Source organism: Cylas formicarius, unplaced genomic scaffold, assembly GCF_029955315.1.
Source record: "Cylas formicarius isolate icCylForm1 unplaced genomic scaffold, icCylForm1.1 PGA_scaffold_7__23_contigs__length_41026272, whole genome shotgun sequence".
Classification (NCBI taxonomy): domain Eukaryota; kingdom Metazoa; phylum Arthropoda; class Insecta; order Coleoptera; family Brentidae; genus Cylas; species Cylas formicarius.
This window is the reverse complement of record NW_026844352.1, coordinates 33,886,092-33,905,513: the sequence shown is the minus strand read 5'-3', so window position 1 is coordinate 33,905,513 and position 19,422 is coordinate 33,886,092. Positions and strand designations below refer to the sequence as shown.

General features: G+C 36.0%; 2 protein-coding genes across 2 annotated transcripts in view; one reads left to right on the top strand and one right to left on the bottom strand.

The window, feature by feature from the left end:
- LOC132704752 (neuropeptides capa receptor-like) overlaps positions 1 to 12,289 on the top strand; it is a 47,668-nt gene extending 35,379 nt beyond the window's left edge. The window contains exon 6 of the mRNA XM_060674968.1: positions 11,420 to 12,289. Within this exon, the coding sequence (XP_060530951.1) occupies positions 11,420 to 11,871 (452 nt within the window). The 3' untranslated portion in view covers positions 11,872 to 12,289. The remainder of the gene's footprint in view (positions 1 to 11,419) is intronic.
- Positions 12,290 to 13,442: 1,153 nt separating this feature from the next.
- The window catches only part of LOC132704614 (ankyrin repeat and BTB/POZ domain-containing protein 2), a 28,376-nt gene continuing 22,396 nt past the window's right edge, over positions 13,443 to 19,422 (bottom strand). The window contains exons 11-14 of the mRNA XM_060674730.1: positions 19,157 to 19,400; positions 17,609 to 17,922; positions 17,244 to 17,543; positions 13,443 to 13,932 (exon numbers count right to left, since the gene is read on the bottom strand). Coding sequence (XP_060530713.1) covers positions 13,552 to 13,932; positions 17,244 to 17,543; positions 17,609 to 17,922; positions 19,157 to 19,400 — 1,239 coding nt within the window. The 3' untranslated portion in view covers positions 13,443 to 13,551. The remainder of the gene's footprint in view (positions 13,933 to 17,243; positions 17,544 to 17,608; positions 17,923 to 19,156; positions 19,401 to 19,422) is intronic.

Sequence of the window (19,422 nt, the reverse complement as noted above, 5' to 3'; positions counted from 1 at the left end):
ATTGCACCTCATTTAAGGTACTTAATAAATTACAGAGCACTCGAAACAAAGCACTAAAAACCTTTAAAATAAACCGTCTCACTTCAACAGAAATAGTGTATGAAGCAACAAAAACATGGAACATAAAAAAATAGTGACTCTTGAACAAACAAAATGTACAAATTTCATAAAAAATAAACTGTTTATAAGTAACTTAGATAGAAAGCAAATGAAGCAACTACCCAGTCATAATACACGAAGTGCGAGTTACTTTATAACTAATTTTTCAAAAACTCTTAAAGTACAAATTAGACTTATATCAAAAGTGATTGTTGAAACAGCAACAATCAAACAATTTTGTCACAAATTTTCTACTTAAACTTAAAGACTTACATAAAATACCAAACTTGTTGCATCATATATTTTATTTTAATTCTAATTTACGGCTCTAGTACCGGTGTTTAACACGGTTTTGGAGTCAGTTATAAATAAATTAATTATTATTATATTATTATACCACAAACACCGATTGGATCATAAAAGTTACAAACTTTTTTTTCCATTTTTTTTACCACTTTCCAAATTATGGTTGCGTTAGAAACAAAAATGAAGCCAAAATATCGTAAATTATTTTGAACAATTTTGTCATCAGTAAATTTTATTGCCCACAGTTTGTTTACATTTTATTTAAGTATTTTAAATATTTTTTTAAATAATAAAGAAAAACAAACGTATTTTTATTAACCCTAGAAATTAGCGGAACATTTTGTAGTTTTGTAACAAATCGACGAAGTTTCCGGTGGGAAATCGTGTACGCCAAAACATTCCCGGATTCGTCTCCTTTTCCTGCCCGTGCATAACGCACTCAACGGCACGGTTATTATAATAAAGCATCAGCTATGGAAAACATTTTCAGAAGGCTCTCGTCGCGCTTTATGTCAGACAAATTTTTTTGGGGAAAGGGGCAAAATATAAACCCCGGGCGAACTTCCGGGACTAGGCAAGGACGACGGTTGCCCGCGTCTCACAATTCGACAAAGCGCAAAGAGATCCTTAGCGGCAAAATAAATCCGTCGTCGTTGTTGACGAAATAAAGTTTACCTTTCCTCAATAGAAGAGACAAGAGTCTGGCGATGACGTAAGGTTTTAAATCTCTGATCCGTAAATTATAATTTTAATCGTTTATAATTTTTTTTTTCATGGTCACAGAATAATTATAATTTTTAATTTTATCAAGGCCTCTTAAATCAGTGTATTTTAAAATGTTGTAGTTCCTGTTTTACCGCTTCTTCTTTCGGGCTTTCAAAATGATTATTTATTTCACCTAATGCACATTTATTTAGCTCATCCATTACTATCAGTTCATAAGCCCTGACCATGGGCACGAGACGTGGAAGGGAAAGCAAAGCAGTAAATATTTATTTTGATAAAAGTATAACTTATAGTATATGTGACTTGTGAAATTTAAACATATAGCAAATTTATGTCCCTGCGCGTCGCCTTGGGTCCCTACATTTAACCATGTCGTAAATAACTATATATGGATACATCAACATGTTCCATTTTAAATGTGCCCCACATTGAGCCCCAAAACTGAGAGTATTAATATATATAAAATAATTCTTCAATTATTCTTTCGACGTAAGATTACTCTTGGCTATTTGGTTCTCCGCTCCCTTCTTCTTTTTAAATCCTCACATCCTGTACATTCGAAATTGGACAAAAAAATACTCCGGATCGATTGAATTTACATGCTTTTTAATATCTGTCCGGGCGGCGCTTTTTGTGTGGAATTCCAATCATTTAACGAAACTGGGTTTAATTTTGCCCAATGGTGCCCGAGGGCAAATTTATTTTCGACAATCGAACCCATTTTTGCACTAATTTCGAATTGAACATTATGCTGAATATATTATTTAATAATTTCGAATAAAAAAAAGCTATCTTCAAAAGACCTTAAAAATCGATCGATTACTTCCAAACCCGTAGATAATAGCTCAAAAATGTCCGAAGTGGCGCACATCAGTGGGAAACGAAACTGAAATGGTAAAGTGGCGCTTTTCGCACATTACATCGGTGTGCAACTAGGCATCTTACAGACGGGAGTAGAAAAAGTATTTTATGCAACACGGGCCAAAAAAACTCGTAACTCAAATTTTGTTCGCTACACTAATAATACTACACTATTTTACGACAGCTGCTGACTGATTTGATACATCCTTATACCTTTACAAGTCACATAATCATAGCAAATCCTCAATAAGACACCGTAAAGCAGCAATAATTTCGTGAACAAACACAATTCGTTATGTGGTGTAGATTTTATTCCTTTTGAAATACTCAGTAAATCATGTAGGTACGAATCACCATGAGTCACCGTAAATCACCGCAAATTGTTGACAACCCCTCAAAACACCAATAGCAGAATCAAATACAACCGGTTTTAAAATTATTATGTTACAATCCGAGGTGTAATGAACAATCCTCAACAAAACACAGAAAATCAGCAATACTTTCACCTAGAAACGCAATGCGAAACAAATGATCTATATCCAGTGTAAATATCTCAGTAAATCACGGAAAAATCTCCTCTAAGTCACTAAGTCAGTAAATTACAGTAAATATTCTGGAGTCCTCGATAAAATACCGTAAATCACCAGTGCTTTTATCGGCAATCAGTCCTCTAAATCCTCTAAATAATTCATCAAATCACCAAACATGATAAGTCGCTGTAACTTTTTGTAAATCCTAAATAAAACACTGTAAATCTGTAATAAAGCAGGGTAAAACATCATTAGCTTCAGACTTGATGTTTACTCCTCAGTTCCTCTCCAGTGGTAACGAGATATCAGTTGAAGGTCGAAATATTTGGCAATTATATACTCGCAAAATGGGCAACGGAAGGTCATGCCCGTGAATATGAACAAACGCAACAGTACAATATCGCGCCGTACAAATTAATTAACCCGCGCTGCGTTACCAGGTAATTAGCGTTTCTGTGGTTAATCGGGTTGCAGCTGCAACTATTGGTCGTGCACGTACGCAAAATAAAATGCCGTCTGGATTAATTTATTTGTCTCGACGCCTGCGACCATATTTAAAGATCGCTTTAACTAGTTCAGATCTTGTAAATACATGCATCGTTTCACAGATTAATCGTAGTAAAATATAGAGGATCTGATTCTTTGTATATGTGGACACAGGTTCGGCAAGGTGTCAGGATACAGGATATCGGACACATAAAAAACGGGTTTTCATAAATATTTGTCAGCTGCATTAAGGGTAATAAGGGTCTAATTTGACCCGATTAGGTATACATTGCTAATTCCAGTAATGAAAGTGAACCTGTAATTAATTAATTGATTTGACGTGAGGGGAAGCGAAGAAAATACCCCGTACCCCCAAGAATTGAACATTTTTGTTAGAAGCGGTACAAATTCTTTACGAATTTCCGCACCTGACACCGATTTTTGACCCCACATCTGACACCCAAGTACGGGTCCGTTTAACAAACTCCACCGCTATAATGGAATTTTTCAACGAGACTACAAAAATCTAAAAAAAAAAGAAAAATCAAAGAATACGCATGAAGTTAATCTGGAATTTCATTGTTTTGTATATAATTGTATTTTATACTTAGTAGTTCGGGTCTATGGTTGGTTTGGTTTTCGAAAAAAAATCAATTGAAATACCGGCATTTTCGCAATTTTGAGTTAAAATCTCTCGAAATATTTTTACATTACAGAAAGCTATACCTATAAGGTAATGAAAAGGGTCATTATTTAGCAGTTAGCAATTCAAAAATATTTTAAACAAATAACTTAAATTTGAGCCCTTGAAAATTTTATTTTTTTAAAAGTGGCCACTCTATAGTTTAGCGGCGCTGTGGCGGAGCTTTTACTCTGAGTTTTAACGACACACTGTGGTTTTTGATCAATGAGGATTCTAATAGGTAAAGTCTGTTCAGAGATATAAGAAAGTGACTAACTGATACGAATTAAGGAAAGACCCGGGCAAGCTGTAAAAATTATATATGGCCGAACAGGTCCGTACTTTGCTTAGAAGTTAATTATTTGGGGTTTTGTTAGGAAAGATACTAGACAATATTTATTTATTTATATATGTATTTATGTTTTAATCTAAAATAAAATTACAAATTATTTTTATTACCTACTTAAATTACTTAAAATTATATTATTTTATATCACTATCGCTATCATTGCCTGTTCTAATTATTATTTATTCTATATTATTTGCAATATGGATATACGATTGTTCTGGTTTTTCTATATCTTTAACAGAATTTGCCCAACTTTGTGGAGGGATGTTAAAAACTTCGGTTTCTATAAGTTTGAGGACATTGGAGTTAACACTGGGAAAAACATTATTACGACGAATGGCAATTTCAGTTGGTGCCAAACATGTTCAATGGGATTAAATATACAGTAGTAAAACTGTAGGCCCCAGATTTTTTGCATAATTATCAAAGACGTATTCCTTTTGTAGGTTCAAGCTATGTAGAACCTCAATAAATTGCTTTTTGGTATAACCTTCGTGAAAATAAATATCGTTATTATACATGTAGTTTTGGATTGTTGTTTTGTGTCACATGGGGGTTTTAGTCAACTGTCTACTGTGATAACTTGCATTGTCCATTACAATGACGCTATTAGGAGGAATGTTTGGAACTAGTTTGTTTTTAAACCAACTTTCAAATAAATCAGCGGTGGTGTCTTCATGGAATCCAACCATCTTTATTAATAGTTATTCTTTTATCAGTTGAGTCAACCCAACCCTTTTCCGGGGTATCATAAGTGTCGAACCATATAGTTGATGTCGGAATTTTCGTCAATGTGGCCGTTTCTTCTAAAGATGCTTGCTTGCTGGCACCACGTTCAATGAGAGTGAAATAAACATTGTTTATAACTTCCTTGGTATCAATAGAATAGTGTTTTCTACATTTGGGCGGGAGCATGTCCTGAGATACACTAGACTCGCACATATTTTGCACAATTCACACACGCTGTATTACACACGAAATAAGAATGATTACTAATAAACTTAAACTAAGTAGTATACCAAACCAAAGAATATTAAACACAGGTAGGTATAAAATTATTTTCTATCACGGACCACAATTTTACCTGAATTTAAATTCCGAAACTTTAGGTAATAATCTTGTTGCATTGTATGTTAATGACCACCCTTGGATAATCTCATTCAAAAACAATTGGTCACTTTCTTATATCTATGAACCGACATTAACTTAATATTCTGGAGTTGAAATTCGGTTTAACAAAGAATATCAATTACAATTTTCTCTAAGGCAGTCCCACATAGCAACACAATAATAATAAAAACCAGCTTCACCCACGGCTGCAGTAGCAACTAATCCTCTTGACTGGCAATTTCAAACCAAAAGCAGAAACGGGAAAAGTATCGCAGTGTCCGCTTCCGGCTTATACAAAACAAATCGACACTTCTAAACTTCCATCAACCGTATATAAGTATAACATTTCCGTACGCATCTATCCGTTACGCCTTATTCTGCTTTCTCTATCAAATTTCAATATCTCTGCCAGTCCACACTGCCGTCGGCTCCTTTTATTCCGTAGTCGGCAACTAGTGGGAGTGGGAGGGTTGATTTCCTGAAAGGCGGGAAAAGAAATCGAACCCAGATGCGAACTTATTCCCAGTCAGTCGAATCGCCAGCGAAGCCTTAACAATTAACGATAACTGCCACCGGTGTAATTGGCGTCCCTTATCAGCCTCGGGATTTTAATTAAAATCCTGGAAATTTTCCGCATAAAGGGTTCAGTAAATCAAGCGCGATTTCGGTTTCTTGCCAGCCGTTGTACAGGGCGTCTTCGGAATTCTGCCTGGCGATGCAATTATTTTTATTATTCAATTCATAGTTGAATTCAACTAATTATTAGATAAACTTAAGTAACATGCAAATCCCCTGTATTGTAATTATTATGAAAGTTTGCCCAGCAGAATTCCGTATCATAAACTACAACTACACACTTCTTTGATTCCGCAAATGCTTCCATTACTCCATTCCATTCCATTAGTCTAAATGGCAATACATCATCTTCTTCTGCTTCTTCACATCTTTACTGGCCACGACTTCTAGCATGATTTGCCCAGCTTTAATGTTTATGATATTTTTAAAACATTTTCTTTGGCCTGGTTTTATTAGTAATAATTATAGAATTTTTACATTTAACCCGACGTTCTACCAAAAATTTAACCATAATTCTGATTAGGTTGAACCAATATATGGGGTTAATGGAATTCTACCACTTCGCGGTCGAACCTCAAAATAGTCAACGGGCAAAGTTTAAAAGTGAAGTTAAGCAGATTTTAATTAAGGCTTTATGCGCTTTACTTTTCCCCTTCAAGAACTAACCATAATCTGGAAGAACGAATGTTTCGACACCTCAGGGCGACTATTTTTATCTATTAAATAGGGCTTATAAAATGCTATTTGCGTGCATATAAAGCCATATAAAGATGAGCCGGAAAACCGTAAAAATGAGGGATGGGGGAAGGGAGTTGGCGTCTTTTCGTTTTTCGAAATAGGGTCTTCAATAATCCTCACTTACGCCGACGCAATAGAAAATTTAATATTCAATCCGGTCGAGACACGACTCTGCGGATGAACGTTATAAGAAATTCAATTTCAATCGAGGAGGTCCCGAAATGAAAGGCACATTGTATTTCGGGCGCCTTATATTTGCATAATATTCACCTTGCTCCCCACGCCCCACTTCGAATTTAGTAGTGATTGTTGATCTAAAATTTGGTCCTTCGGTGCTCTGTTTAATGAATCCGTCATAATGGGCGAGTATCTTCAGTTCACGTATCCACCGCAGTAAAAAACAAAAAAGTACACAGGAAGCACTGACATACTCAATGAACTCAATTTAAGCTGGAATGTCCCGTTTTCTTAAGGCAAATGAGGACTCTTTTCTTTGTCATATCCGTAAGTACTAATGGCAGATAATTGTAATAAGAGATTGTTTTATATTATTTCTTAATTTTTCTAATTGTTTGAGGTACTTTGCGAAATCATTTTAATAGTTTGTCCTTCCTTGAACTAAGTAATTGTGTAGATAAACATTCTTGAAATTGGTAAATTCCTCAGTTGAAAGCGGCTGGAATAATACATATATACAGGGTGCTCATAAATTATTGCGCAAACTATAAAAGCATATTCTACATCCAATATAAGCCCTAATTTTTTATATAAATATATAGCAAGAAAGGAAAAGACTTGACAGAGAATGTTTTGAAATTTTAGCTGGATAATTTACTGGACCACCTCGAACTATCCATTTGTTTGCAAAATTTTCATCTAACCAGTTTCTTGCACCCCATCCAAAGTGAGCTGGTGCTCCATCATGCCGCAGAACATCTCCAAGCGAGTACGTTCGCAAAGAAATTTAAATAAGCATTAGTATTTAATCTATTAATATATTAATCTATTAATAGAATGACCTATTAACACATCTATAATATCTGCTCAAACATTGATAGAAAATCTACATTGCAAGTTCGTTCTTCGAACAATCCCCGGATTCTCATTACCCGAGAAATTCGCGTTGTGAGTATTAAATGCCTTATTTACCTCTTGGAAATATTGCCTGGTCCAACCATAAAATTTTGTCCGAAATTTCTTGATGGTTAAATTCTAAACGATTTGACAAGTTTCGTGCCTTAAATTGTGTACTTTTAGATAACATACAAGGGCACGCATGTTACCATTACAATAACCGCAAAAATATATCTGCTTAATTCTCGCTCCATAGTTATAAAAAGTCAAATAAAAAAAGGCAATGTCAACAAAACAAAATAACAATCTCATCTATTCGGTTAGAAGGTGTACTTTTCGACCGGGGTATTTTTAAAATCCATTTTCCGCGAAAACGGTCGATCCCTGCAATATTAACAGCTAACTAAACGCAACTTTTCCGATTTGATAAAAGGAAAGTCTAAAAGTCAACCTACAATGAAGTTTTGTTTCGTGTACCCCTCCAAAGTTACGCTTATAATTATAGAATCAGCCTCAGCATCCCAAAATTACTAATTTCTGTATTTTTATTTATTTGGGTAATACTAAAACATTCCGTTGTGGATTTATTTTATAAATAATTATCTAGTCATTATATAAGTAAAATCTAAAAATATATTTATATATATGAAGTATATATAATAACTAAAATTATCAATTTGAGTTTATCATGGCATGATAATGTTTGTGCGCAGTGTTTAGAAACAAAACAGCTTTGAAATATTCTCTTTTTTAATGAATAAAAAGAATTGTTTAAATGTATGTAAATATAGTGTAATGTCAATTGTAAATCCTTTTTGAAGTAATACCCCCTGAAAAAATAGATACCGCGATTTCCTGATCAACATATTTTTTTTTAAACCTTAGAAAGTATTCTTTTCTACTCCCCTCTCTCGAAAATACTCAATTATACCCAAATATTACATACGGCTTCAGTTTTGACGATGTCAATTCTGAAGATCATGTTGGTGAATGTATTCGAGTTGATTTGCAAACATCTAGTGTGGTAAACGGCATTTGAGTCACGAGTTTAGATTTTTTAAGAAATTAGATTATTGGCTTTTACTTGATGAAAATCCATTTATCAAAATAAATAAGAACTAAAAGTTCAGATTTTCACGAAATTATATATTATGACATGACAATTGTTTCGACAACACCGTGTCTTTATCAAATGTTAGATTATTGTAACCTTTTTTTGATCATAAAATAATAATACTAATAATAATAATAATAATACGCAAATGATTTCAATTATATGAAAGAGCACAAGAAAGACAAAAATAGGTGTCTATGGTAAAATTTGCCTCACTTTTCTATCACGCCCGTCTAATTCGAGTTTAGATCGGGTTTACTGGATACTCGTACTCATATTGAGAATTTCGATAAAAATTAACACTTCTTAAACTGAGAGATGGCGCTTTATTGAACGAAAGTTTAGATAAGAGTTGGCTGTCTAGGTAAATTTGTGAACTGATCATAATCCGTTTCCATTCTTATTTCGTTCAACCTTATCTGTTCGTTCGGGTTTTTAATACTTACTAGGTTTTGCGTGAATTTTTTGTTTTTTGAAATATTGGATAAGTATTTTGAATTGCTTTATATGGTAACGTATTTTGCTACACATGCCTGGTGAAGAGGTTGAGGAGGTTTACAGCAATTACTTTCATCATTTTTGGTCAAATGGTAATTCAAAATATAACTTATTTAATGCATGGAATTTTTATGTTTATTAAACCTGTAAAGTCTGTTGAGTATAATATTGGCCTTTCGCTTGACGATATGGCTTCGACAGGTAAATAGTCATTATACCAATGTGTATGTGTTGCATATTAATACAGTTTAGTTCCATTCGTGCTCATGCTAAATCAAACTTGTGACTAAAATGTAATTAATTAAACTTCTTGCGTAATATACTTTTTTTTATCTTCTATATAAAATTCATTTGGTAGATATGAAACATCTTTGAATAGTTTCCCTCTTTGAAGTTTGAGGGAAAGTAATTTAACTAATTTTTTACTTTTATCATAGCCTATATATACTAACTGATCTGGTTGAAATCAAACAAAAATGAATAACTGATTGGGGGATTGTTATTCATTTTTTACCATGCTACTATGAGGAGCTAAAAACGTAGCCAATAGACAATTCAACGTGTGTCGATCAATTCATAAAGCAATACGTCGGTGACAATTAAGCAGGTGAGAAAGTCAATACGCCAACGAACGGCTAGATCGATGACGTTCAAACTGCAGAGAACGTATATATACGATATGAATTTGCCGGGCTTCGTGGAGTTTTCCCAGATCGCCTTCCAGTTGCTTAGGTTTTTTTTTTTCATCGCTCGAGAGCTCTCACGACCTTTTATCACACATCCGACTTGTCGGATGCTCGTAGCGGCTCTGAAATCTCTATGGCGCTCCCCGCGATAACTTTAATCCCGGTCTCGTCAAACTAATGGAATCACGATACGCCCATTTATTTTTAATTAGCACCGATGCAGGAGACGGGTATTTGTGCCCCGCGAAGTGCGATTTGGGTTTTTTTTTTCTTCCGATCCAGATTTGATGGGATTTTCCGTCCTTTTTTCTCGCTTTTAGAATCTTTGACGCGCGCTTCTCGAAAATGACCCACAGTCATTTTTTCAATTTGCTTCCTAAAATTCCGTCTGATACGGATTGATTTTCATTAAATTTATTTTAAATTTGCACTCGGTTACTTATTTAGGTCGGTTCCTTTCCAAAATTGTGTCAAGATTGACATTAGTTGCCAAATAAAAAATACTTTACAAAGATCTACTTCGTTTCACGTATTTATAAGTATATAATATTATTTTTATAAAGCTTTGTTTTGGAATTTGCGGGTTTGATGAAATTTACTTTAAGCACCTTGACCATTTTTAGAAAAAAGTCTATTTTGGATTGAGACCATAGAACGCTATGATCTATATTGTTTAAATATTTGGGGAACATTACAACGTCGCCACATATTATTACTTTTTTCTATTCTATGAAAAATTCTCTTAAGCTGTTTTGAGGTTATGTCGAAAATAATTAGCTTATTTAATAATTAATAATTAACTTTCAATTATTTCAGGTAAACATTCAAAATTCTGGTGTGTTTGCAAAATTACTATTATTTTTCAAAATATGAGAACGTAAATGGAACTCCCTGTATTCTAATGAAAAGAGTAACTCATTTTTTTATATAAAAGTGTTTTGGAGTTAACAGCGAAAAGCAAACGTAAGCAAATATAACGGCTTTCATTTCGTATTTGACATCAATTGAATAAGAATAATTGTATATTAATATTTTCTGGTGACTGAATACCAAATTGATTGTTAGAAACTAGATCGACAAAAACAAAAATAATAAAATGAAAGGATTAAAAAAAATAGTAACATTTTATCCATCTTATTACAAAAAAACACGCAGAAACCATAAAACCTAGCAACGTCAACAAGAAATTTGAATAAAGATCATAGCTGATGGAAACCGTCCACCAAGCTTTACCCCTAAAATATCCCAATTTATCTGTCGGAGTTGTTCCAACTAATTTCTATACATCGATTCTTACTAAATCATGTGAAGCATTGATTGATTGATAGTCGACGGTAAAATTTTAAAATCCTGTTCGTGATTTGCTGTAGGAACGAATTTTTAAATCTTCCAAAGTAAATAAATCATATAATATTGACAACATTTAACAACATCGCGAAATCATTCCATCCTAACCGTTGTGGCTCACTTGACGTAAGTCATAACCTTGCTTAAATGACTGGGTACGTTGCCTCTGAATACTAGTAGTAGTTCTCAAAGATTAACAACCGTGAAAGTCTATCACCGACTGTTTTTTGGTTGCAGCGTTCGTGGTGTTGGGCTTCTTCGTTTGCTGGGCCCCATTTCACGCCCAACGTGTGCTGTCAGTCTACATGGGCGATGACGATGACTCCAACGAAATCAAATACTGGGTATTCCTGATCACAGGCGTCTTTTATTACTTCTCGTCTACTCTGAACCCGATCCTATACAACGTCATGTCCGATCGCATGCGCAACGCGTTCAAAGAGGTCTTCTTCGGCATCAAACAGAAGAAACCATCAACTTACTCCACCTTCAGGGAGACGAGCCACACCACCATATCGGTGCAGCACCCAGCACCCATTTGCAATCTATGCAACGACGACGACCTGTACTTGAACAAGGACAGTGCTCTACTGTTCGCTGACAACTCTAGCAAGAGGGGCTCCTATCAGAAATGTAGCAAGAAGCACGCCGACTTTTTAAATGCCAAACAGGATGAGACCTGCGTCTAAGTGTCTAGATTTCCGATATAAAATCGATTGATGTTTATACCACTGAACCGCACAAACAACATTTGACCATAGGACGAACCTAACAAATCGATAATCTGTCAGGAAAAACTTAAAACTCTATTAACGATAGGGCAATGAGGCTCTGGAACGCGTGCTGATTGGCGCTGACGTCAACGCAGATATGAGTTTGTCCCCGACCGTTCTTGCGCTTTTTGTTTTTTTTTTTACGACCTATGGTCCAATGGTTAAAGCGAATAAGATCTCTCTACGAGAACGGTGTACTGATAATATCAAAGTGAACCGGATTCGAGTAGCGAAACGGACGCCTATCGCTTATCGACTTCTTTCTCTGATGTTCATTCGATGTCTCTTCTTCGTCGTGCCAAAAAAAAAATGAATTGTGATCTTTTTAGTGATGTAATATTTTTTATTATTAAATGTTAACCGTAATCATCATGGAGTTTTGTGTCGGAGTGTGCATTCCGCCGAGACCGTGGAAAGTCAAACGCGAAGACTTTTAATCCGGAAATATTTGAGAAAGCGCGAATTATTCTCTGGGATGCGAATATTAAATGTCGTCTTTTATTTTGTCGTTTCTTCGGAGCTTAAAACGTGCCTCTTTGGGGCGGAAAATTGCGGTACCCTGCAGCGGTTTTAACAATTAGTGTGAAGAGGGGCTCAAATTAAAATAAGACTTAAGCGCGACGACCAAGAAAAAGTGGTTAGGCAAGCCCTTAAAATGTCGTTTCGAGACATGTAGGCGATTTTACGATTGTGAGAACAATTATAAGTTTTCTTTATCAAGATTGATTTGATATTTGTTCAAGCACTGCTTCATAGACAGACTCTTGCTTTATTAGGTTAGTTTTGGTTAGTAGACTTCTAGTCTGGACTTTTAATTTTGTCTCACGAAGCTTGTTGTATGCCACTGCCTTCCTACAAGGATAGGTTTGTCAAATATTCAGATGTCTTTGGCACATCACAATATCTCATCGACGCACACTAGTAACAAAAAAATTGAAAAAATAGTTAGGTGCGGCAGCAGGTTAGGTGTTAGCGTAAAATTTTTGACTTTGCATTTTTTATAACAAGTTGCCCGCGTTCGTGCGACAGAGCTACACTCTTGAGTCGACACAAAGGACCGACTTTAAATACGCTACCGGAAGTTAACGAGACGGAAAATTGAATGAGGAAGTTGCAAGGTGGCAACGCTCTCGTAACTATATACACCAAAGGCAACGCCCTCATCGTTTCCAGCCACAATTCCCTTCTTTCCCTTCGCCTTTTTATCCAGATGATACCATATACATGCTCCACATTTAACTAACCTGTGCCCGCGTATCTGACTCTGGGAATGTTTTGGAATAAGCAAATTCAGAAATAGCTTTAATTTCCACCCCTCTACGAATTTTCACTGAAACTTTATATAGTATAATTCTGAAGGACTTTTGAGATTAAATATTTTAAAGAGAAGCCTTTGAATCACACACGTTAATCACAAATATCAGTTTCGAAAATTCACATCTCCCCAAACTGAGAAAACGGATCGAAAAGTCAAAAATAATGCATCATATATTTCGACAAATATCAAGCCGTAACAAGTAGGGAAAAAGTCTACATGAAAAAACCGTTGAGCAACCATATCGCAGCACCAACACTTTCACACACACACCCCTACACCTAGCTCTTCCCGACTTGGCTGCGCCTGTCTTTGATCCTCTTTTGAAGCGTCACCAACAAGCCACCAAGCACGTCGTGATTCGGCAACTTCTTAGCGAATAGTAACCTCTTGACAGAATCGTCGTACGTCAGCAGGGCGACCATGTTCTGCAGCAGGAATCCCTGACAGTACTCCAACAGCTGAGCAGCGTTGTACACCTTAGCGTGAATGTACATGGAGACGACGTTGTCCAACGCGACCGTCGCGGCGCACCTGCTCTCACAGTACTGCAACAAGCCTTTCAGCTGGAAGAAATTCGCCGCGGCCATCAGTTCCAGTATGTCATCGTTTGTAGGTTCAAGGGCTTGACAACCGCCCTGATATAGGAACTGCATCACGGTCTGAAACCATCCAGCTTTTTTTGATGTCGTTTATCTCTATTTGAACCTCTTAAATTTCGGAAAATGCTCCAGAGCTAATTAAGAAATTCTTGATAGACCTCGTCAGGCTTATCTAAAACATTTTTCATTAAATTTGCAAATAAAATTCATTAATACCGAGGAGCATTTTCATTCTGCAAGCCGCAATATCCCGTCAGTTATTACTTTCCTGCCATATTTCAAATTCAACCAATCCAATAAGCCAAAGCAATAGGCTAGATATGCGCCGTCATTCAAATATCAAAGCGAGCTGATCCTATTTCTCAACATCCCGCTCGTTTAATGGAATTTCACTTCGTAAACATCAAAAGAACTCTACCTTATTTTATGATTAATGTGCTCCGTGTACGCAGGAAAATCATGTAATAAAATTTGTATTCCGGCATCCCGCCATTCGCGTTAACTCAATCATAACCGAAAAACGACTTCGTACTGGCACCACCATACTACTTAATTCCCAAATATTTTGACGCAGCACTGACATTGTCATATGCGACCCGACATGCGTAGTCGACGTCATATGCCACTTAGTTACCTAATTTTAACCCTAAATACAGCGAACAGACTTGGTCAATGAAATCAATCTTAGGTTAAATGTTTTTATTTTCTTGGGTATCTAAGCATACCAAAATTTTACTTATAAACAATTTTAAAAACGCGTTTTTTATTTATTTTTCAAAAATAAATATTTTTAAAAAAGCTAACTTTTTAGATCAATTTTCATTGGTAGTGGTAAAATATAACCGCAAAATCGGATTCTGTGGTGGAGCATTGCACGAGGAGGTTTAATCTCTGTTTGCTCCCGACAGAATCCCTGGTAATCGTCCCCAAAAACTTTGGAATCGGTATCCACAGTGTGGATTTAGTGTTTTTAGTGTTCAATGAATGTTTTAAAGTTATAATCGTGGTCGGCTCCGTCGTTTTTTCACGCTGGAATGGAGGCCGGATAGACCCGGATGGTCCGCGGGGGAAGCGGAGGAGGCCGTTTATTGTAATCGGTCAAAGAACCTTTTTCTTGTTGAAATTCCATTTTGCATATGTAACAAATCCGGAGGATGATGGATTGGTCCAGACCCTTCTCTTAAGATATTAAGATATAGGATATTTGAATAATGTTCATAATTGAGTAAGCTGGCCGAATGACCTTATGTAGTCGTGGCCATTAGAAGTAAAGAAGAAAGAAGAACCACAAAATCCCAAAAAAGTTGATTGCAATAATTGCAAATAATCATAACACTCTGAGAAAAAAAAATTGTTCAATGCCGGTCGCATCATCTCTGGTTAAGGTATAAGTCATCACATTAACGGAAAAATGGAAAAAAGTTTTAATTGTTGTATATTATTTTGAATCAGCCATCTGAATAACATATTTTTATACCTATTTATGATATCAATTTTTTTTTATTAGGATTAAGTAATACAAAATGAAGTGCTATTTACAAATCTTCTGGACTTCTCCTGCGTCGGCTTCTTCATAGCTTAAGTAAAACAGTTTCGGTTATGCTCCGAAGAAGCCAACAGGATTATTGGAGAAATGTCAGCAACTTGACTGGATTAACCTTAATCTTCAGCTAAAAGTTCAATCTTTTCGAAGCAACGTAGGTATTTAAAAAAAATGAAAACGAGAATTTTTTAGGAGTATCATAATATCCATGAGAATATTAACTAATGATGGCAAAAGGTTGGAGACTTATTTTATAGTATTTGTGAATGGACCTCATTGACCTCTAACTTCGATGCAAATGTCAATCTTTTCATCAACATCAACTCATCAACAAAAGACGCAGGAGGAATCCAGAAGGTTTGGAAATAGTATATAATTTTGTATTACTTAATCATAATAAAAAAATGATATGAAATAAGTACGAGAATATGTTATTCATATGGTACATTAAAAAAAGAATAAAATTTTTAAAATATCTACACACCCACCTCTGCATGAATTTCTAGATTCAGAGGTTAACTGAAACAGTTTAAATCATCCTGTTGCTTTCTTCAGAACATAACAGTTTCAGAACTTTGACTTATCGACAACCGACTCAGAAGAAATCCAGAAGATTTGTAAATTTCTTCGAAAAATTTACAAAATTAAATTTTAAGAAGCAGTTGAAGAAGCGTTACCCGACCTTTTTAAATGTGAAAAATGGTACAGAAACAATATCTGACGATAAAATATATCATTATCTATTGTATACGGTGAGGCCATATTTAGGGAAGTTCCGATACCAAGTATCGATACCTACTCAAATCTTTTTTCGATACTACTCAAATAAATACTCCTAAAGTCTCGATACTTACTCATATCGATACTTTTAGCACTTTATTATTTTTTTATTTATTTTAAGGAAACTAACAATGAACGTTTACACTAAAAACAAAAAACAAAATTAAGAAGGAAAAGAATAAAGGTTTTCGTCACGTTAAGCACGTACTTTAAACAAAAAACTCCACGATAACATAGAAACAATAAGCCGATGATTACAATAAACAAAATTATTCGTAAGCAATCTCTTGTATGTTTAACAATGAAAAAAAAATGAAGGGCGGACGTGTATCTCGCTTTTGGCTCGGGCTCGGTCGAGTGAAGTCGGACGAGTTCGGCTTGGCTGGCGCGAGACAACGCGTCATAGATCAGATAGAGATTTATGTTTGTCTGATGCGTTCGGTTTTTTTTTTAATGGTAAGGCTGATTCGATTCGATACCAAGTACTTTTGTTTCGATACCGAGTAATTATCGCAAAATTGATTCGATGCTATAAATACTTGGTATCGAATCTAAAGTATCGAGTACCTACTCGTATTTACTAGTATCGGAATATCCCTAGCCATATTAAATGCAAAATTGCAAAATATGCAGAAATCGATAATTCAAACGACATTTCCCAACACACAACTTTCCTCCAGGCTTTTCTTTTGTCTATTTTTTCGTCGGACCCTAAATTTTGAATTACTGAGAGGCAAGAAAATCTTCGATTATCAGCCATTCTTGAGTTACATCGACAAACATCAATCTATGTTTCTTTTTTCGAACCCGCAGGACTTTTCGTTCAATATTCCAAACTTGAATGAAGTCATGACGGCACTGATTTGTAAAGAATATATCACACAAGTGGTTATTTCGTTATTTCAGTTTAACCAGAGTTAACGCAATATCACGGTCAAAAAATTATACCATGACCAATAGAAAAGAAATGTACAATGTCTGGACAGGTAAAGATGTCGTCGTAAGTCAGCAAAATGCTACTTGAGTCGACAAAGCTTCTCAAACTCACCTGAAATATATGGTACCTTATGTCGTTGATTTGGACGATTGGCAATCCGCCTTCGCATAGTTTCGAGCTCAGCATCGCCCTCAAACGTGGACTGGCCGTAACCAGTACTATTTTGTGTGCGTAAAACAGTCGACCCTCAACTCTAAAAGTCACATCGCTCAATTCTGGATTGTTGACGTACTTGGTGTCTATTCTGGATCCAGACGAGGTTCCCGGTGAACATTCCTGTACCGATTTTATCGGTTCCCAGCCGTAACACGTCGAGAATATGTCGGCAAGCAGCAATGTCGTACCTTCTTTCTGATAACAGGAAAAAAACTCGATCGACAATGATACCTTCCAGACCTTCAAAAAGCCGTCATTACCTTACTGTATCTGAATATGTTAAAGAGCAAAGGGAGACATTCCAACACGAACTGCGGGCTGTAATCGTCTGGACACACCTGCAGAAAGTCCTGTAACAGTTGGTCGATGACGCAGTCGAGTCGGGTCTCGTGAGCAGCCGCCAAGGAGTGCATCCAGCAGTGCAGAGTCCATGGTACTCCTAGAGTTCGTATTTCGACGGTAATGTCAAGGTGATTATTTTCGGCACTGTGATACATGGCTTCCTGTAACGCCTTCACCTGGATCTTGGTGAATTGGGGAGGATTGCTTGGTACCGTGCTGGACTTGGGGGTACCTGGACGTTAATTTCCTTAGTTTCTAGGTGGCAGACTTTTTCTTTTATAAATAAATTACAAGTGTTTTTCGTTTCTCTTACTTGGAAAGTTTAAAATGTCTGCCCTTGACTCTCGCGTTAAATTCCCATAAACAGCATCAAAAAAGTAACAAGTGACGAGTTTTTGCACGCCTAGGCGACAGATTGTGATACTATTAACACGGAGCTCGTCCCAAAATCTTTATTATTGTTAGTAACGTCGTAGAAACTTTTCCGCTACGGCGTAATAAGATTCGCCGCGCATCTGTTTTCCGAAAGTTTTTGCTGAGGAGACAATTAAAATTATAACGAGTTGCATTTCCGGGAAAAAGATACTTCGCTTAGTGTTACCGAATACACGACTACTTAATATTTATAAGCTCGGCAGCACGTATACTAGCAGAATTAATTGAGTAATTTATAGGAACATTTCTCGCTGCGGTCTTCAATTGCACTTCAATTGCACTTAACTAGAAACTGAACTCGTTGAAAATAATGTTACGAGATAGTTAGTAACTCAATAAAATTTTTAAAAAATATGCCATTTACATTTATTTCCTGGGGTGTACAACTACTGCAATAAATTGAAAAAAAAAGTTACGTGTTGTCAATTATCATAATTTTTGTTCACTCGGAAACGAGACATGATCTGAAACCAACTCACGAGTCAAAAAATTGTACCATTATTGTTATTAAATATAACAAAAATTGCTATTCGTTATTATACCTGCCGAGATGGCACTGGGATTCACAATGTCAATGTAGTTAAAGCAAAACTAGACCATTTTCATTATACATTAGTTTTATTTTTAATTTTAACAAAATCTGGAAAACATAGAAAGACAAATTGTATAGCCGTTTCTTTATATTTATCACGTGGGCACTGAGCGTTTCTAAAACCACGTTTATACGACCTTTTACTTCTTTTTTGTCTGATGAACCTCTAGCTGAGCCTTGGTAGTGTCTTTAAAACACCCTGAACACAGTACGTTTTTTACGAATCATGATTTCAATATTGTGAACGCTGACCGGCAAATGACCCCTTCATTCCTCAACATTTAGGTTATCAATTCGAGAGCGAAACAAACTAATCGTGAAAATAACATATGATCTTGGTTGAGGGGGACATAATGATCATGATGAATTATTTTTTTAATGGTTATCCATATATTTCCCACACCACATAAAACTCATAATAAATCTTTCTTTGACTTACCTTCCGCCAGCATCTCCTCAAGAGAAAGCACTTCCTTATTAACCGGGGCTACAGGTTGAGCGAGCAGCTTCTGCAGCACCGGGCGATGACCGTGCGCGGCCGCCACTGATATGGGGCTGAAGCATCCCCTCTGAGTCGATGCTGTGTAGCTCGGCGCGTCCTTAATTTGAGTGGAAAAAAAGGGTTGCGCCCCATGACCGCACAGCAACGCTACCATGTCGACGTTGCCGCTTCCGCAGGCCACCTAATTACACACCGTGCATTTT